Raw genomic sequence first — 16,386 nt, 5'->3', positions numbered from 1 at the left:
AATTTGGGCAAAATAATAAAACCTAAAAACTGAATAAAAACCTAAACCTAAGATAGACTATCATACACATAAATCAACACACACACACACACACACACACATACACAGTGATTCAGTTTTGCCCAGGGACACAATGTTGAAAGTTATGACTTTTACTTCTGACTAGCTCTTGACCAGACCGGTATGGTCACATGCCCAGGGGGCAGGCTAGTATTCCTACTGAGTGCATCAGGCGGACGTGTGACGTTGCCACACACACACACACACTCTCTCTCTCGCGCTCACTGTGCCAAATATAGCATTGTTCCTCTCATCTAAAGACAAAGCGAGAGCATGGAAATTCCTCTTCAGCTCAAGGAAAATCTGCATGCTAAGGCCACAACAAATCACAGTGTAAGGGTCATTTAATGGAGTCAAGTCTCGATCTGGAAAGCAGTCAAACTACTCAGATTGTCCAGACAGCATTTCTCCCCAGTTGCCAAAAAAAAGGCTGCCAAGTGAAGAGCCAGACGTGCAGAAGTCCTGTGCTGGAGATCTCAAAGGGCTAACTATGAAACCCTGGCAGCTGGTAATATACTGCTGTATCAAATCCTCCAGAGGGCAAACTGAATGATGGCTTCACACTGTAATTCAGAATTACTTTCATTAAACATAGAATCTTGCCATTGGGTGCTCCTCATGCAAATGTGATTGACGTTTCATTGGCCACAATCCCACTGACATATTTAATGTGAGCTACGTTGCACTCTGCCAAATGTGGAGAGAGCTTAGTAGGATAGCATTGTATCGATCATATACAGTAGCACTAGCTGATCATGAAACCGACTGCTTGTGATATTGGATTTTAATGTAATCATTTCCTAAACATGTAATCACACTCTTAAAACAAATGTGTTGAAAATAACACAACTTCAAGAACCCAGTTTGTGTTGTTTCTAACACATTTGTTTTAAGAGTGTGATTACATGTTTAGGAAATGATTACATTCAAATCCAATATCACAAGCAGTCATTCAAGAGTGCATTCAAATGTGTAACATCCCCACATGTATGCATGGGTTATGTAGGAACAGATATTAGATGAAACATATATTTCCAGAAGTGTTACATAGTACTATTATGTGTCCTGCATACCAATTATGCATTAGACTTCTAGACTTACAAGTCTAGAAGGGATAGCTTTCAACACTTTCCTAACTCCACACATGAATGGAGAAGGATAGGATTCTAATAACATTATAATTACACATTGGAGATGTAATGATATTGCAGAATTTTATAATAATGTATCTTTATATTACAGCCTTCAGTCAAATAGCATATATACTGTATGTATGACAGGTATCATTTTCATAGCCTACTCTCTCATGATCTGCTGTGATAATTCTTGGGTAGCAGATGTTTTCAGAAAGGATTAAATGTATTGAATCATAGTTTTCACTAATCTTGAGTCATGAGTCACAGCATGCTAATAATATATGTCTCAGACTCTGAGTGATGGAATTGGTATCTGTGATGCATATTAGTAAAATAATGTCTGTACATTTGCATTATTTGATAACCTTAACCATAATATTAAAGCGGGTATGATTGGCATTCTAGTACCCACCTGCATTTGACGAAGGACGAAAAGTAACAGGTGCAAAGTTGGACGTGGGCTTCATGCAAATTCAGCACAGACTTTGTCATCGTTGATTGGACTACAGTAGTAGGCTCGAATTTCTGATAGGCTGGCATGCAACCGACCCATTGGAGCGCTGAGTACGTGACCCGGTAATTCTCCGTGACGCAAGGACCAGTGGGCTATATATTGAAGAGGGAACTCTATTCTATCAATGAAATAGTAAGGAGAGGGAGATTCTGGAGGAACAGAAAGACAGGAGCAAAGCATTCCTAAGCCTTCTGAAGTGTTAGCTTGTGTAAGGCTCTCTAAGGCCCCATCGGCTTTATCCGCATTTTATAGACCAATCAAAACTTCAAAATGAAATACATCATTGGTATTGGCGGGTAAGTAGCCTACGATCGACTATACTTCACAGTTATTTCATATAACACAGTTGTAATTTGTTTCCTTTTTTAGATGACTGTCTGACTGTTTGACTATTTTTAATATTCTAGCGTGACCAATGGAGGCAAAACCACGTTGACGAATGTACTGCTGAAAACATTGCCTAATTGCTGTGTAATACACCAAGACGACTTCTTCAAGGTACACACTGTTCTTCTGTAATGTTCCTGTGTAAAGTTATATTAATTAGAGGATGAAGTTCAATGTTTTCTAATTAATGTGACAGTTATTTTAAAGCATTTATGTTTTAGACCTTCACATAGGCTCTTATTCATTGCTTCATTTGTTAAAAAGTCAATTATTTGAGGGTAATTGGTTTAAAAGTCAAGTATTTGTAAGGGCACTTCATTAAGATAGCCTACTTGTCCATACTTAACAACAGTTTTGAGACATGTGAAGGTCTCCATTCATTTTCTTCAGTATTTGGCATGCTATAACTAAAACAATATGCTGATTAATTCCTGGACAGCCAAACACAAACGTAAACATAAACTTTACAAAAGTCCATATTTCGGACAAAAGTTCATACTCAATAATGGATGCGTCTAAGTCTCAAGAACAGATGCATCCATTATTGACTCTGTATTGAGCTTCAAGTTTAAATAGAAACTTTCTATATTCAATCTTCTCAGTGAAATGTTCCCATGGAATTTGGTGTCAGCCATGCCTCAATTAAATTTACATTTACATGTATTCATTTAGCAGACGCTTTTATCCAAAGCGACTTACACATGTCAGTTACATTACAAGGGCCATTGTCCCTGAAGCAACTTGGGGTTAAGTGCCTTGCTCAAGGGCACAATTGAACCCACAACACATGCTACTGAATGCTAGCCCAGCTCTTTAACCACTATGCTACCACCACCCATTCTGCGCTTTCACCGCCCATTACATACCCTGAAGAGCTAAATGCAGTCACCTTGTGTTGATCATGTCAACTATGACACCACTGATGACAACAACCCAATCAAGAATCCAGTAAACCTGCAGTTAAGGAGACCTTGGCTACTTTTGAGCCAATGGTCTTGCCAGGTGTATGGTAGTGCTTGGTTATCCATGTCCAGGTGTGATCAGCACTGTCTGATACACAATGCAGCAATGTTTTATTGGTCACTGTTATTTCAGCCCCAAGATCAAATAGAGGTCGGGGAAGACGGCTTTAGGCAATGGGATGGTAAGATCGGATTTCGCTGTAGAGAAAAAAGAACAGTAATGTACAGTATTTTTCTGTTAAATGTAACACTGTTAATGCTCTATTCTTAACTAACATAGCAAGAAAAACACACAAAACCAAATAAACAAAGATGTTTATTCCACGCCTTAGTGTTTTATGTGTGTAAAACAAGGCTTTGCGCTCTCTGTCTCTCTATTCTTTGCAGTCATCGAAGCCTTGGATATGGAGGCAATGGTTAACACGGTGAAAGGCTGGCTGGAGAATCCGGTGAAATTTGCCCGCTCCCACGGTGTGACAGTGTCACCTTTATCTGAGGACCCGGAGAGGGACACGCACATTCTCCTCGTCGAGGGATTCCTAATCTACAACTACAAGTAGGTCTACATGAACCCCTGAACAGACTCTCACATGGCCCACATGGCGTCACACACGTGTTCTCTTCTTTCTAACATGTGTCACACACATGAGGCTTTTTTTTGCTTTTTGTGTATCATGACAGTAACTGTGTAATTCTGCTCTCTTTCTCTCGCAGGCCCTTGGCTGAGATCTACGACAAGTGCTACTACATTTCCATTCCGTACGAGGAGTGCAAGAGGAGAAGAAGGTGAGTTTGGAACTCGACTGTACAGTGGTCTCATCTGCAGACGTGCCATACAGTACATTTCCACGCTGCCTGACCCTGCTCTTACCTGGTACACGTCTGCACCAGACCTGAGCCAGATCTGTCCATGGGTAGCAAGTGTGCAGTGTGACATTCTTTTTCTATGTTTACAAACACATCCTATCTCTGTTACTGCAGCTCAAGGACGTACACAGTACCTGACCCACCTGGCCTGTTTGACGGCCATGTTTGGCCCATGTACTTGAAACACAGGAAGGAGATGGACAACAACTGCAATGCTATTGGTAAGGCTTAGCTTAAGTTGTCCACCTAATAAATGCCATATCAAGATATAAAGATGAAGTAGTGAAGCAGAAGCAGCCACAGCAGTAGTAGTAGTAGTAGTAGTAGTAGTAATAGTAGAAGTAATAACAACAACAACAACAACAATAATAATCATAATAATAATAACAACAACAACATTCTTTTTTTTCCTCTAGTATATCTGGATGGCTTGAAATCGAAAGATGAGATCTACAGCCAGGTGTTTGGAAATATTCAGAACACCTTGTTGAATAGCTAATAGGTAAAATACTACACCTTCACATAACTGTAACACTTACATTTTTCCATTTTGCTACCTGATAAGAATTCTAAGTTCTTGTTGTCTTTCTTCTTGTTTACAGTGGGACCATGGGCCGAAAATGTTGTGTATAGAATTGTAAATATCATACTTCAGTTAACAAAACATAACTTCTAAATCCAATTAAACCTCCTTGTATATACTACAATGAAAGATAACTTATTCACTATAACTAAAGACAGAAGCTAGGGATTTTGTATTGTTACGTATTGTGAACTTTTTTTAACTGACTTACCTCTGCCGCTGTACTGGAGCTGGCATGAAGGCTGACTTTTTTTGTTTTCACATAAACATAAACGTAAACCTTTGCTTGGAGGATTGTTGTCCCCACCCAAAGAGACGTTTGAATCGATTTGCACTTGTGTTTGATTTTTATTTCAACCTCAACATGATTACAAAACATACAGTTCCATGATTTAAGGTTTCATCATCTTCAAAAATAAAATTCAGAACATGGGTGAATAAGAGAAGCCTTGGATCACAAACAAATAATATAACAAAATATAAACAACACTGTTATGAAAGTAAGAGTGAATAAGAGGATTAGTCAAAAATAGAGGCATCATAATTCAAACAACCCACTTCATTGCTTCTGAGAATTAATTCAATATATGTTGCACTATGATGGAATGTACTGATTTGCAATTTATTGCATTTCATACAATGAATGACAACAGCAGTGATTAGAGGGTAAAACTCTCATTTATTTGACCTGAAAGACAAGTGATGCCCACACAGATGGAAACATTGAGTCATTAGCTTTTTATCAACTTCTTTTGAAAAGATGGCTTTGTTGGCTTTATTTCTTCATTCAACAATCTCCTAAAAGTCAAATGAACCTACATTCGGACATGAATGCTTCCTTATAAACATGGTTATATCAAACTGATCCCCATGGTTATATAATGCTGTTACTGATTTATTTATTTACTTAATACTGATGCTGACAAAGTTTGTGTCGTCATGTCAAGAGTCACAGAAGCTCTCCAGTAAGACATCAAGGCACGAGGTGCGTAAATGTGAAAAGCCAACTTCTCACCATATGGTCAGACATTCAAAAAGTAATGGTCGCCATGGCAGTATCTTGTGATACATTGTTGAGAAGCCCTGAATGCCCACTCTTGGCAGGCTGTGCGAGGCTGCTGGGTGTTGGCAGGCATGCGGGTGGATTATACATAGGCCAGATGCCTACGGTGTCAGGAGGGTAAAGTGGGCGCCTTAAATAGAACGGGATGTTTCTGATCTTGACGTGTCCTGACCAGTGCCCAGTCTCACCATGGACTCAAAGGCCAATTGCCACCTTACGAGAGCCATGCCAGGGGGAAAGGTGAGAGACTGCTTGGCATGTGCCACCTCATGTTTGCGTGGCAGTGGAAAAGTTTCCATATGCAAATACATTTCATCCATGTTTGGTCAAAAAGGAAGCCTCGATTGGGAAGGCACCGACTAACCATGTGCATTTTTTTCAGAAATAGAGGAAACACTCATGGGAGTCGATATAAACTGTAGCTCACTGTCCAACCTATAGACTGCAGTGCCACAAATCTACAATACATTTAGGCAGTGTTCAAATCACTATCAAATAAATTAATCAGCATATAGAAAAATGTATCAATACATGATGAATAAAGATCAACATCTTTCCATGTCTGATGGTCAGTTTTAAGTGGACAGTGATTCAACCAAATTATCTCAGTAAATCACTGCACTTGAAAGGAATTCTCTGTCAGGGTCATTTAACAGGGCAATTTATTTAATGGCTGTGCTGTGTATCAATAAACGGCAGTGCTTGCCCCACTGAGTTCTTCTACACAGGGAACATCATACATAGGGCTTGTCAATGTCACTCATAACTCAGATCGTTTCACAGCCAGGCAGTACACTGCCTAGCTGACAACTGACAGCTGTAAATGTTTCGAGCCCATTTTACATTTGTTGGATGACAGCTGGAGTACTGGGGGCTTTCATTAACACTAGAGTTATGGAAGAACGTGCTCAAAAGGGAATGGCGTAAAATTACTAATATAAACAGAGAGTTTTAAATCATTATGTTAATCCTTACTTTTGCCACATGTTTCATATGTTGCATTTGTGTTGTGCTTAACAGGTGTCACTCTGGCAAAATAGCAAGACTCAGAAGCTCTATTTCCAATCAATGTACTTTCGCAACTTTTCCCAAGAGAATTTTGCCCATTTATGGACGTCAACAACCCAGTGACAGTTTTCTACCAACAATGTTGATATACCATCTGGTGTTGTATAAATAGATTTACTTTACTTTAAGAGTGTGATAGAACACTTGAAAAAGTCTCTAATGCAAGGGTGACAGTTTCAGGCCACGAGTCAGGCACTCATTAAATGTGCTTTAAGTAGGTCACATTCTTATAATCTTGGTTGCACGAGGGAAGTCGCCACGTGTGCTTGTGATATCAGCAAGGCAATCATAAAATCGGACTATCTACTAAATTAACTTCAAATCTGTGGTTGAAATGTAACTGCTGAATGTCAGAAAGTACAAGTACAAGGTCACCACAGAGTAAATGGTAACTACACAAAAAATAGGGTAACCATTTTTTGTGTTAGTGAAAAATAGATTTGTTTTTTTCTTCAATAACACTACATTTGACCAAAAATTGGGGGGGAAAGAGACTGTTGTGGATAGGCCAACTGACAGTCATGACAAATGGTGTATATTTTACTCCAATGTTCATTCAGTCACTTTATGTAACACATGGTAAATTACAGCAGGTTCATTGTCTCATGGCATTACAAAAATCACACAAGTACAAGACTCAACTGGTCTGAAATGCCCCCTAAGGATCTAACAGGCTATTAATCATTTGTCCTTTTCCACCTGCTGGAGAGTTACGTACATGTCCGTACAGTCCCTCTCTTTCAAAGAGTGTGATGATTTGAAAACATATTGTGTCCATTTTAACAGAGTGTTCATTTCTCACCTGGCATATTGTTCCCCCATGATCAGTAGTAATGTGGTAGTAAGGTGACCTTCAGACCTCAGGATATATCATAAGCTTGGGTATTCCTTTGTAGGGTAAAGTTTCTCTACTTGGCTTCGGTAGTAACAAGAGAGAGGTAGGTATATTCCGTTTGTGGTTTCTTGTAGTAAAACCAATAAAGACCATCTTCGCTTTATCACACAAGATGCAAAGATCAGAGCATCCGGGGATACCTAGATTTATGAAATGAATATTCAGAGCGGTAGAAACATTAGTTCGATGGAGGGAGCAAAACAAGGGGAAGATTTTATTCATCGAAACAACCTCTTTTTTTTCGAAACAACCAGGAGTGTCAAGCAAATGTGATTTTATTTCAAGCAATCTTCCAAATAACCGACCTAAAGCATTCAGACTTTTTGGTTGTGTTTTTACTGATGTACACTTCAGACACACAAGTAAATACTCAATGCAACATTCATACTTACTCGACTAAACTTTGTATCTTAGCATCCAACTCAGGGGGTAGTGTCTTGTGCCAAACATGTCACAAGGCTGCGTCGCTCTTATAGAGCCTTGTGGAGGGGCGTGACTGCTGCTAATCTCAGAGAGACTCGGGTTCCTGGATAATAATAGCCCCTGGTAGTGAATGTGCTCTTGCCCTATTTGGCTTGCATGTCCGTCGCATTCTTTCTCAGACTTGACGGGGTGGACTTTTGAGTGCTTACCCAAGCTCGCTGTCAGGTGTCCTGTGTCCTGTGGCACAACATTTGATCCACGTCAGAGTTTCCTGCTGATGTCTTGGGCATGCAAAGAATCTACAAGCTTCTGTATTAAGACAAGAAACTAAGAAAGAAATTGGCTTAATATCTTTATTATAAATATTGATTTATTGGGTGATAATTCTGTACTAAGTTAAATCTAATCTAATCTAATGAAACAGTAGTGTTAAATCAAATGTGTGTGTGTGTGTGTGTGTGTGTGTGTGTGTGTGTGCGTGGTAGGGACAACGACAGGAACGACAGATCGAGATTTAAAATTAGAGTGGTTGTGATGTAAATCATGCGGCAAGATGGGCACAGAGAGTGAGACATTGAGGGGTTTTTTGTACTTGTGTGAGGAGAAAAGGATCATTGAGGGGCCAAAAGGCTGAAAGTCTCACTGAGCAGGGAATGCCCCCCCCCCCCCCCCCCCCAAACACACTGTAAGTTGTTAACATTCTCAAATGTCTGTCCAGGTCTTGACTCAGCTACCCAGAGGATACACCCAAGCCACCTGTGAATCACTAAAGTGCTTATTAAATTATAGAGAGCTAACTCATTTAGACTAAGTGAACTGAGAGAGAATTTTATTCCCATGTAGCAATTTCCTTAGAAAATTATGACCACACCAATGTGACATATATAGTAGGCAAAAACTCCTTTCTAAACTGAGCTTTGTATTGCAGAGATTTGAAAATGCCCATCATATACATTCATCTGTCATTACTTTTGTGTTGTTGATTGACACCATTTTACTACCCATAATTAAATCAACTCATTGAAAAGTCCCTAAAAGCAGAATGGCAGGACAGTGCCATCTTCTGGCTGACCTTGATAATCATGAGGTACATAATGGGTCTTTCTTTATATGTAAAAGTGACACAGACAGGAGCAACATCAGTGTTTCAGTGTCCATGTCCAAAAATAATTAATGACTCACATTTGCTTTGTTTTGAAGGTGAAATGGCCAGGTTTTATTGGCTAACTAGGCTATCGCCAAGGGTGAGGTAAGGTGACATTTTGACAGAGACCCTGAGCATGCACACACGAGCATTCATGCACGTGCTCACACACACGCCCGCGCACACACACACACACACACACACACACACACACACACGCACACGCCCGCGCACACACACACACACACCACACCACACACACACACACAGAGAGAGAGAGAGAGAGAGAGAGAGAGAGAGAGAAACAGAGTTTTTTTTTTACTGAAGAGGTGTTATAAACTGTATTTGCTTATGGCACCTACAAATTAAACTGTATGTGGCTGCACTGAAGCAAATACATGCTGACCTATTGAACTTCGCTAAGGTTCAGTAACCATCTCTTCAAAGCCATGCAAAGTGTGTTAGGACAGGAAACAGACTCTTTTCAAACTATGTCTGGCGATCAGGATGAAGGAAACCTCTCTCACTCCAAAGGCATTTTTCAACAGTGAGGGAACAGTCCCCCCTACTGGATTACCTGGCACAGTCTGAGTATATCAGTCCTCTGGGTTTAAGGCAAGTCTTTCGCCAGCACAAGCAAACCTCTCCTTCCTTGAGGTTTGGCTCGCAGCGTCCCCTCGCGGGTCAGGGTGAGAGCACCCAGGTTCTGGTGGCTTTTGACCGGTTTTCAGACAAACCAGAAACGTGGGCTGGAAGGCCACAGAAATCCACCTGAGGACAGGTCCCCCTGTCATCCAGCTCCTTTGTCAGCTACACCACTGCTCATGATAGCCCACCACATGATGGAAAGTTAGTCTGATGAATGAGAGAAAAATGTTGACATAGACAATAGCAGTATCCCGTTGGAAGAGTATCTCCCACAACCCACTTCAATAATCAAGGCAACATGTTGTGCTCTGTCTGCTTCCACAAGGTGATGTGTCAGACGTCTGAAACTGAGACTCTCTCTCTCTCTCTCTCTCTGTCTCTCTCGAGGATACTCCTCTCTTGCAGTCTGTTCCAGTTCTCCCTGAGAAACAGGCTGAGATGTGCTTCTCGGATAACATAAGTGTGCTTCAGTTCAGATCAGTCCAGATCAGTTTGTGAAAGTTCTTGTTTTGACGGTTAGCCTATTCCAACATCTCAGCAGACTGAGGAAGCCTCAGTTCCATTGAGCTGAACAAACTGTTGCAGTTCACTGAAATCCTCTTCAGAAAACCTGGACTAATTATGTTGTAAACTCTTGGAAGCCTTACAGGCAGTCAAAAAGCTGGAGGAAGAAAGCCGTTTTTGTTTCCATCATGAAAACACAAGCCATTTAATAAATATAAGGAAGTCTGCTGAATGTTTCTTCTTTGCTAATTTCCTGCAGTGCATCACATTCTTGTATTCTGAAGAGATATCTTGCTCCATGGTATACAGCTAGCCCATATTTGCTGTGTTTCAGTGGATTTAATCAAATCTAAATCCGTAAAGACATCCTCTGGCTATTAAGTAAAGCTCAATAGCCAAAGCTGCTGATAAAGCACAATGCCAGTCTGATTGCACAGAATGACACAAATGATTTAGGGTTGTGTGCTAAGCATTGCTAGTCACTCAAATATGACTGCACTAAATGGTTTCCCTGTCAAGAGTAACCCAGGGTGTAATATTTGTTGACTAACTTTGACAAACCATGCATGCTTTACACAACTTTGATATATCACCAGAGCATCAGATTATCTCCCCTCATGGAGCCATATAAGAATTTAAAAAGGGTGTCACATGCATTTTCTAGAGCTAGGAGTTTACTCATAGCTGTAGGTCTGGTTTAGTTCCTGTGCGATAGAATGGCGTGTTACATAAAAACATCTATCTGTAAGCACATATTAAGAAATTCACCAGTAGCCTATTTCAAGATTTAATTCGTACCACTTTCATGCCTTGAACAACATCCCTATCATAGTGTTCTGGGTAGATTTAACTCATGTAGTCATTTTACTCATGTAGCCTACGGTTGAGTGAAATTATTCAACTATTCATTCAGGAAACCTCACAAATATCATATAATGTTGTTGAAATGTTCACAGTTTCTGTTACACAAGTTTGTATAGACAGTTTTACGTTTTGTGTAAGGCTGAAATAACCAATGAGTTAAGCCTTGCTCTGTGCATGCGTAAGTAAACTGGCTCAGTTTGATAAATTTACGCACGGAACCAGTCTGCCTCCTTTCACGTTGTCAGAGTTACAGAAGGTTATGCGGGCTACGCAAGGAAGCAGACTGTTTGAGTACGTCGCAATCTCTCTCTGACAAAAGGATATGACCTACAGAATGATCGTAATATAGTCTAATTAAGAATATTAAATATTTTTATCAGCTCTCTCCAAAATGGCAAAATTCGTAACGCTGCTTGCGTACGTCCTGTACGGCTTAGTTCAAGTTATCATTGCACAGCAGCAGCAATCACGGGATAGATCGGGTCAGTGGAGGCAAAGGATCCAATGGCAAAACAATGGACAGGTATATAGTTTATTTAGCACTGGTTCCGAGTATCAGCCACCTGTGCAGGCAAGGGCGCAGTCCAGGGTGTTCCTGAGTTCCCGAAACGATGCCAGCCGACTCTCTTCCTCTGGAAGAACACAAAGAGCCGGGTCAGGAGCAACAAGTGCTGGGCGACAAACCAGAGAGCAAGCGAACTATTTATCAAGCCCAGGGGCTAATGTTCCAGGGAGGGAGAGTAGGCAAAATATGCTTGCAGCAAACAGCCGTGTGCCTGGAGCCAGAATTCAAACGGTGCCATCTCAAAGACAAGCGCTCACGGGTCCTCCAGGGGCGCGCCGTTATGTACCAGAGTACACGTACAGGACAAATTTCAGCACCCATGGGATACTGCCTGACTTTTCAGGTAGCGGTGTGCCCAGGCGTGGAGGTAACCCCGCCGTCGAAGATAACAGTGCGAGAGGGACATCTCATTCAGGCGCTGTCGATAATCAAGAAACTGCATTCCTGCACGCAGAATCCGTTCCTGTTGCATTGGAGGATCCAAACTCTTTCTCAAACCCAGAATCGACCCCCCAGAGATTCCCAGGGCCGAACGCAAACAGGGAGGAATTGCCAGTCGACGAGACGGCTATCACCGAGGACATGGTCAATGATGATCCCCGGAACCCTCTGAAAAACCATAGAAATAATATTTTTTACAATGCGCATCCTTCCAGAACAGCACCCAGAACGCGTCGTCCGCCGCCTGGGACGGGATACGGCACCCGATATTTCCACAATGGTACGATAGAACACTCCGAGCCTTTTCCAGCTATATTGTACTATATATATATTGTATGCGTAATGAAATACATGGTTGGTTTGGTCGGTGTAATCTAGGGTAAGTCACTGTGTTCTATCCTTAGGTCTTCCAGACCTTGTACCTGACCCGTACTCCATCCAGGCAGGTACATATATTCAGCGTGTGCAGATGTATGCGCTCCGGTGCGCTGCAGAAGAGAGCTGTTTGTCACGGTAAGATTGTCTTCTTTCACGTTCATCTTTAACATTAAAAGGGGCCTGTAATTGGGGCCTGCTTTTTTTCTTTCTCTGACCTCATCCGACCATTCTCGACAAACTTGTCCTCTTCCAACAAAACTCGCTGTTTTTTATGCGTGAAAAATCCAAAAAAGTTTGTCTTTGTAAATGTTAGTTTGCTAATATAAATGGTTGTATGGAATAGTTTGATTGTTTGATGTTTATGGTGGAGGTGATGATAATGATGGGGATGGTGATGCCCCATTTCTAGGTCGGCATATAGACCAAGTGTGAGGGACATAGACTACAGGGTGCTGCTGCGCTTCCCACAGCGAGTGAGAAACCGAGGAACAGCAGATTTCCTTCCAGTGAAGCCCAGACACCAGTGGGAATGGCACAGCTGCCATCAGTGAGTAATACTAGCTTCCTCTGTGGGTTTCACACTTACCTAAAACGACAACTTAACCAACGCTGAGGTAGTTCACACAGATGCTGTGTGGATAGGATTGGACTGAGATTAATGGAAGCAGTCAAGTTGATATTAAAATGTGAAATGAGTTATTATTATTATTATTATTATTATTATTATAAATACATAAGAGTGAGTATTAATTATGATAATGAATCATAATATTAAGTTAGTAATACATTTCTCTCTCTCCCACCCCTCACCCCCTTTTTTTCCTTAGGCACTATCATAGCATGGATGCATTCAGTAACTATGATCTCCTGGATGCACTAGGCAGGAAAGTGGCGGAGGGACACAAAGCCAGCTTCTGTCTGGAGGATACAGGCTGTGACTCTGGCTTCCGCCGGCGGTATGCCTGCACCACACACACACAGGTAACAAGGTAACACAGAAACACACACACATGCGCACGCGCACACACACACACACACACACACACACAGCAGTACAGCAGTTACTGTTTCAAACATAGATACAAATAAATGGTTGATCTTGACCCTTGACCCAAAGCAAGATACTTAAGGAGCTATCAACCGTCTTCATTTAACAGATAATTTTATCCAAAACAATGTAAGCCACAGTTACTGTAATATTAACATTTTACCTGTGGGCCTGTTGAGAATCAAGACCTCCTGGAGTTGTTGCCACTTTGATCTACCATTTTAGCTCCAGGGCAATGGAACAGAGCTGTCTTGATAACTGTGTAATGACTCCGGCACCTTGTTCTGTGTGCCACAGGGATTGAGTCCTGGTTGCTACGACACGTACGCTGCTAACATTGACTGCCAGTGGATTGATATTACTGACGTTCTACCGGGGAGCTACGTTCTCAAGGTAACACAACTATCTGTTTTATGTCAGTAGTCAGAGACGTAGATGTCAGTACAGATAATCGTGTGAAGGACCATCAGTTTTTGTATTTGTGTGGTGGTGAATGCCAGTGGAATGCCATTGCATTTGTTAAAAGAATGATGAACATGTGTTCTGGGCCTTTTTCCAGCATCTTTTTCTTGAGCATGTGAGCTCAACAGTACATCTCACACATATATTCTTTGTTTGTAGGTCACAGTCAACCCCAATTTTCTAGTGCAGGAGTCAGATTTTTCCAACAACGTGGTGAGATGTGATATTATATATTCCGGCTCTCACGTACAGACACGAAACTGCCGAATTACCAGGTAGGACCAGTACTGACATTGCAGAACATGCTGACTATAAGAAAACAGTGGTCTTATCATGACAATGACTGATTTAACTTCTGTTCACCTCACAGGAGCTAGACAATCTGGAGGAGACAGAGTTGAGCTCAGCTGCTAGGAACAAATGGTTCCTGGAGGCTTTGCTGGTGAGATATATATATATTGTTATAACTCCTGTTTTGATTTGTCCATTAGGACTTTGGAACTGCCAATTTTGAGGCACCACCATTTTTATGAGTGTTTTTAATAGGAGTGCTTTCAGCCTAAACTTGACACACGACCATGAACGAACAAAAAGTTTTCCATAAATAATGTTTGCACCATAGGTTACTGCAGTGCAGCATACATTCTGTAATTTTCTTGCCAAGGAAAAAAATGAAATGATGGAATATAATTTGCTTTTATAACAAGGAAATGTCCTTACACGAGGGTGCAAATGCAATGTGTTAGCAAATAAGCTTGTTTGTCTTTTGTTAATTGCCCGTCATTGCTTGAATATGTATTTATTTCTCTTATGTATTTTTAATACTGAATGGATTATTTTTAATTTATGTATGATATGAAACACAATGACAGCCTCAATTGTTGCATTTGGTATAAAACATAATTATTATGAAGTGAATTTAATATTTTCCTATAAACCACTTGGCGATAATAAAAACAGTAACATAAAAAAATTAATTCTATTCATTACCAATGTCACATGTAAGGATAACAGCATAGTCTTATCTCATATAATTACACAAACTAATGTAATAATTCAATTCAATTTAAGATGTACTGTAATGTTTCGAGGCTCTGGATTCTCACTGGATAAGTTGTATTTTGCCATATTCTTTTTTTTGCTTGCAGTCAATAAACACTATATGAGGTTTACATAGTTACCAACAATCTCAATTCTGTTACAGTACATATTCCCAGATGTTTGTAGCACTGTACGTTTCCAATATCTGTGGCTTTCCTCTGCTCTACGAGGTGCCTGCTTGGTAGAGTGAGTTCCGTCCAGTGAAGTTCAACAGGACGTGTAAATGAACCAAAAATGGACACAAAGCTGGCACGGTTCAGCCAAAGATGTGTTTTTCCTGGACTCTCTGATTTCCTGGACATTCTGGGTCTGCAGTGGTCTTCGGATGTGATGCTCACTTGTCTTGTAAATTCAGGGTCAGTTCTTGCTTATGTGCACCCATCTGTAACTGAGAGGAGATACTTTAATCTGTTAATTATGCAATAATTCAGTTATAACCATTTGCCTACATAGTGACAATTAGTAACATGTATATACAGTAAACATGGAGAAAACATCCAAGGTCACGACAGAAGATGTCTATACAGTCATTCCTCATGGGCTAGAAGAGCTACACATCTTAGTTGAGTATATGAGCAGACAAAGCAATTGATATTACTGCACTGTGATCGAATGTTTTAACTGTTGATACAGACTCTGCAATGAGTTAGCTAATTTAGGTAGTCATTTAGATAGTCATTAATCTGTTTAGATAGTCATTAATCTGTTTAGATAGTCATTAATCTGTCAGGATAGAGCACAGAAGGAGATGTGGATGGGGTGAACTTAACACGCAAACACACACACACGCATACAGGCACAGACATAGACACTCTCACGAATACACACACACATACCACATAGTCATAGTTATAATCACAGACATCCTATTCCATACATTCAGCATCTCTGGAGTGTCTGCATTTTGAGGCGGCTGAGTCAAGCTGGGTGCGGTCGGGTGGTGGTGTGTGTGTGTGTGTGTGGGGGGGGGGGGGGGTGCTGTCCGGGTTCCTGAGGTTCCCTTTCAGTCACGGCACATAAAGAGCTAGCGGCGCGGCCGGTGTGTTTGCTGACACGGCCCTGTGAAGGGGAGAGCTCGGGGGACTCGCTGTGAGCCTTGCTGTGTCTGTCTCAGAGCCAGCTGCCAGAAGAAGCATGAATAAGCTCTTTCTCTCTGTCTCTCTGTCTCTCCGTCTCTCTCTCTCTCTCTCTCTCTCTCTCTCTGTCCAATCCCTCCCTTTGTCTCTCACTCTTTCTTTGTTTCTTTTTATGACCCCCTCCCCTCTCTTTTTCT

At 41.1% G+C, this 16,386-nt stretch overlaps 2 protein-coding genes and 1 long non-coding RNA gene across 6 annotated transcripts; 2 read left to right on the top strand and 1 right to left on the bottom strand.

Annotated features, from left to right (window-relative positions):
- Positions 1 to 1,832: 1,832 nt before the first annotated feature.
- nmrk2 (nicotinamide riboside kinase 2) lies at positions 1,833 to 4,837 on the top strand. Of its 3 annotated transcripts, XM_042096591.1 has the most exons (8): positions 1,833 to 2,006; positions 2,118 to 2,208; positions 3,193 to 3,241; positions 3,447 to 3,615; positions 3,774 to 3,845; positions 4,041 to 4,147; positions 4,343 to 4,428; positions 4,529 to 4,837. In XM_042096591.1, the coding sequence occupies exons 1-7, from the start codon at positions 1,981 to 1,983 to the stop codon at positions 4,423 to 4,425; spliced, it is 597 nt and encodes a 198-aa protein (XP_041952525.1). In that variant the 5' UTR covers positions 1,833 to 1,980; the 3' UTR covers positions 4,426 to 4,428; positions 4,529 to 4,837. The 3 variants fall into 3 exon arrangements, with proteins under 3 accessions (XP_041952525.1, XP_041952535.1, XP_041952516.1); XM_042096601.1 differs by lacking the exons at positions 1,833 to 2,006; positions 3,193 to 3,241; XM_042096582.1 differs by lacking the exons at positions 1,833 to 2,006; positions 2,118 to 2,208 and having other exon boundaries at positions 2,229 to 3,241.
- Positions 4,838 to 5,172: 335 nt separating this feature from the next.
- On the bottom strand, positions 5,173 to 7,997 carry LOC121712527. Its single transcript, XR_006032631.1, has 2 exons — positions 7,928 to 7,997; positions 5,173 to 7,675 (listed from the first exon to the last, which is right to left on the bottom strand). It is a non-coding gene; the product is annotated as an uncharacterized LOC121712527 (long non-coding RNA).
- A 3,341-nt stretch (positions 7,998 to 11,338) lies between these two features.
- Positions 11,339 to 15,192, top strand: loxl5b (lysyl oxidase-like 5b). Of its 2 annotated transcripts, XM_042096269.1 has the most exons (7): positions 11,341 to 12,404; positions 12,529 to 12,637; positions 12,912 to 13,049; positions 13,330 to 13,483; positions 13,848 to 13,943; positions 14,172 to 14,287; positions 14,383 to 15,192. In XM_042096269.1, exons 1-7 carry the CDS (start codon positions 11,510 to 11,512, stop codon positions 14,387 to 14,389), a joined length of 1,515 nt encoding a protein of 504 aa, XP_041952203.1. In that variant the 5' UTR covers positions 11,341 to 11,509; the 3' UTR covers positions 14,390 to 15,192. The 2 variants fall into 2 exon arrangements, with proteins under 2 accessions (XP_041952211.1, XP_041952203.1); XM_042096277.1 differs by lacking the exons at positions 14,172 to 14,287; positions 14,383 to 15,192 and having other exon boundaries at positions 11,339 to 12,404; positions 13,330 to 13,458; positions 13,848 to 13,938.
- Positions 15,193 to 16,386: the final 1,194 nt, after the last annotated feature.

Source organism: Alosa sapidissima, chromosome 1, assembly GCF_018492685.1.
Source record: "Alosa sapidissima isolate fAloSap1 chromosome 1, fAloSap1.pri, whole genome shotgun sequence".
Lineage (NCBI taxonomy): Eukaryota > Metazoa > Chordata > Actinopteri > Clupeiformes > Clupeidae > Alosa > Alosa sapidissima.
Note: the sequence above shows the minus strand (reverse complement) of the source record. Positions and strands in the feature narration are given on the sequence as shown.

Coding starts and splice junctions, on each gene's coding strand:
- nmrk2 (XM_042096582.1), top strand. CDS start 2,977: ATGCAGTCACCTTGTGTTGATCATGTCAACTATGACACCACTGATGAC. Junction 3,242..3,446: donor CGGCTTTAGGCAATGGGATG/GTAAGATCGGAT, acceptor TATTCTTTGCAG/TCATCGAAGCCTTGGATATG. Junction 3,846..4,040: donor GAGTGCAAGAGGAGAAGAAG/GTGAGTTTGGAA, acceptor CTGTTACTGCAG/CTCAAGGACGTACACAGTAC.
- loxl5b (XM_042096269.1), top strand. CDS start 11,510: ATGGCAAAATTCGTAACGCTGCTTGCGTACGTCCTGTACGGCTTAGTT. Junction 13,050..13,329: donor GAATGGCACAGCTGCCATCA/GTGAGTAATACT, acceptor TTTTTTCCTTAG/GCACTATCATAGCATGGATG. Junction 13,484..13,847: donor CCTGCACCACACACACACAG/GTAACAAGGTAA, acceptor TGTGTGCCACAG/GGATTGAGTCCTGGTTGCTA.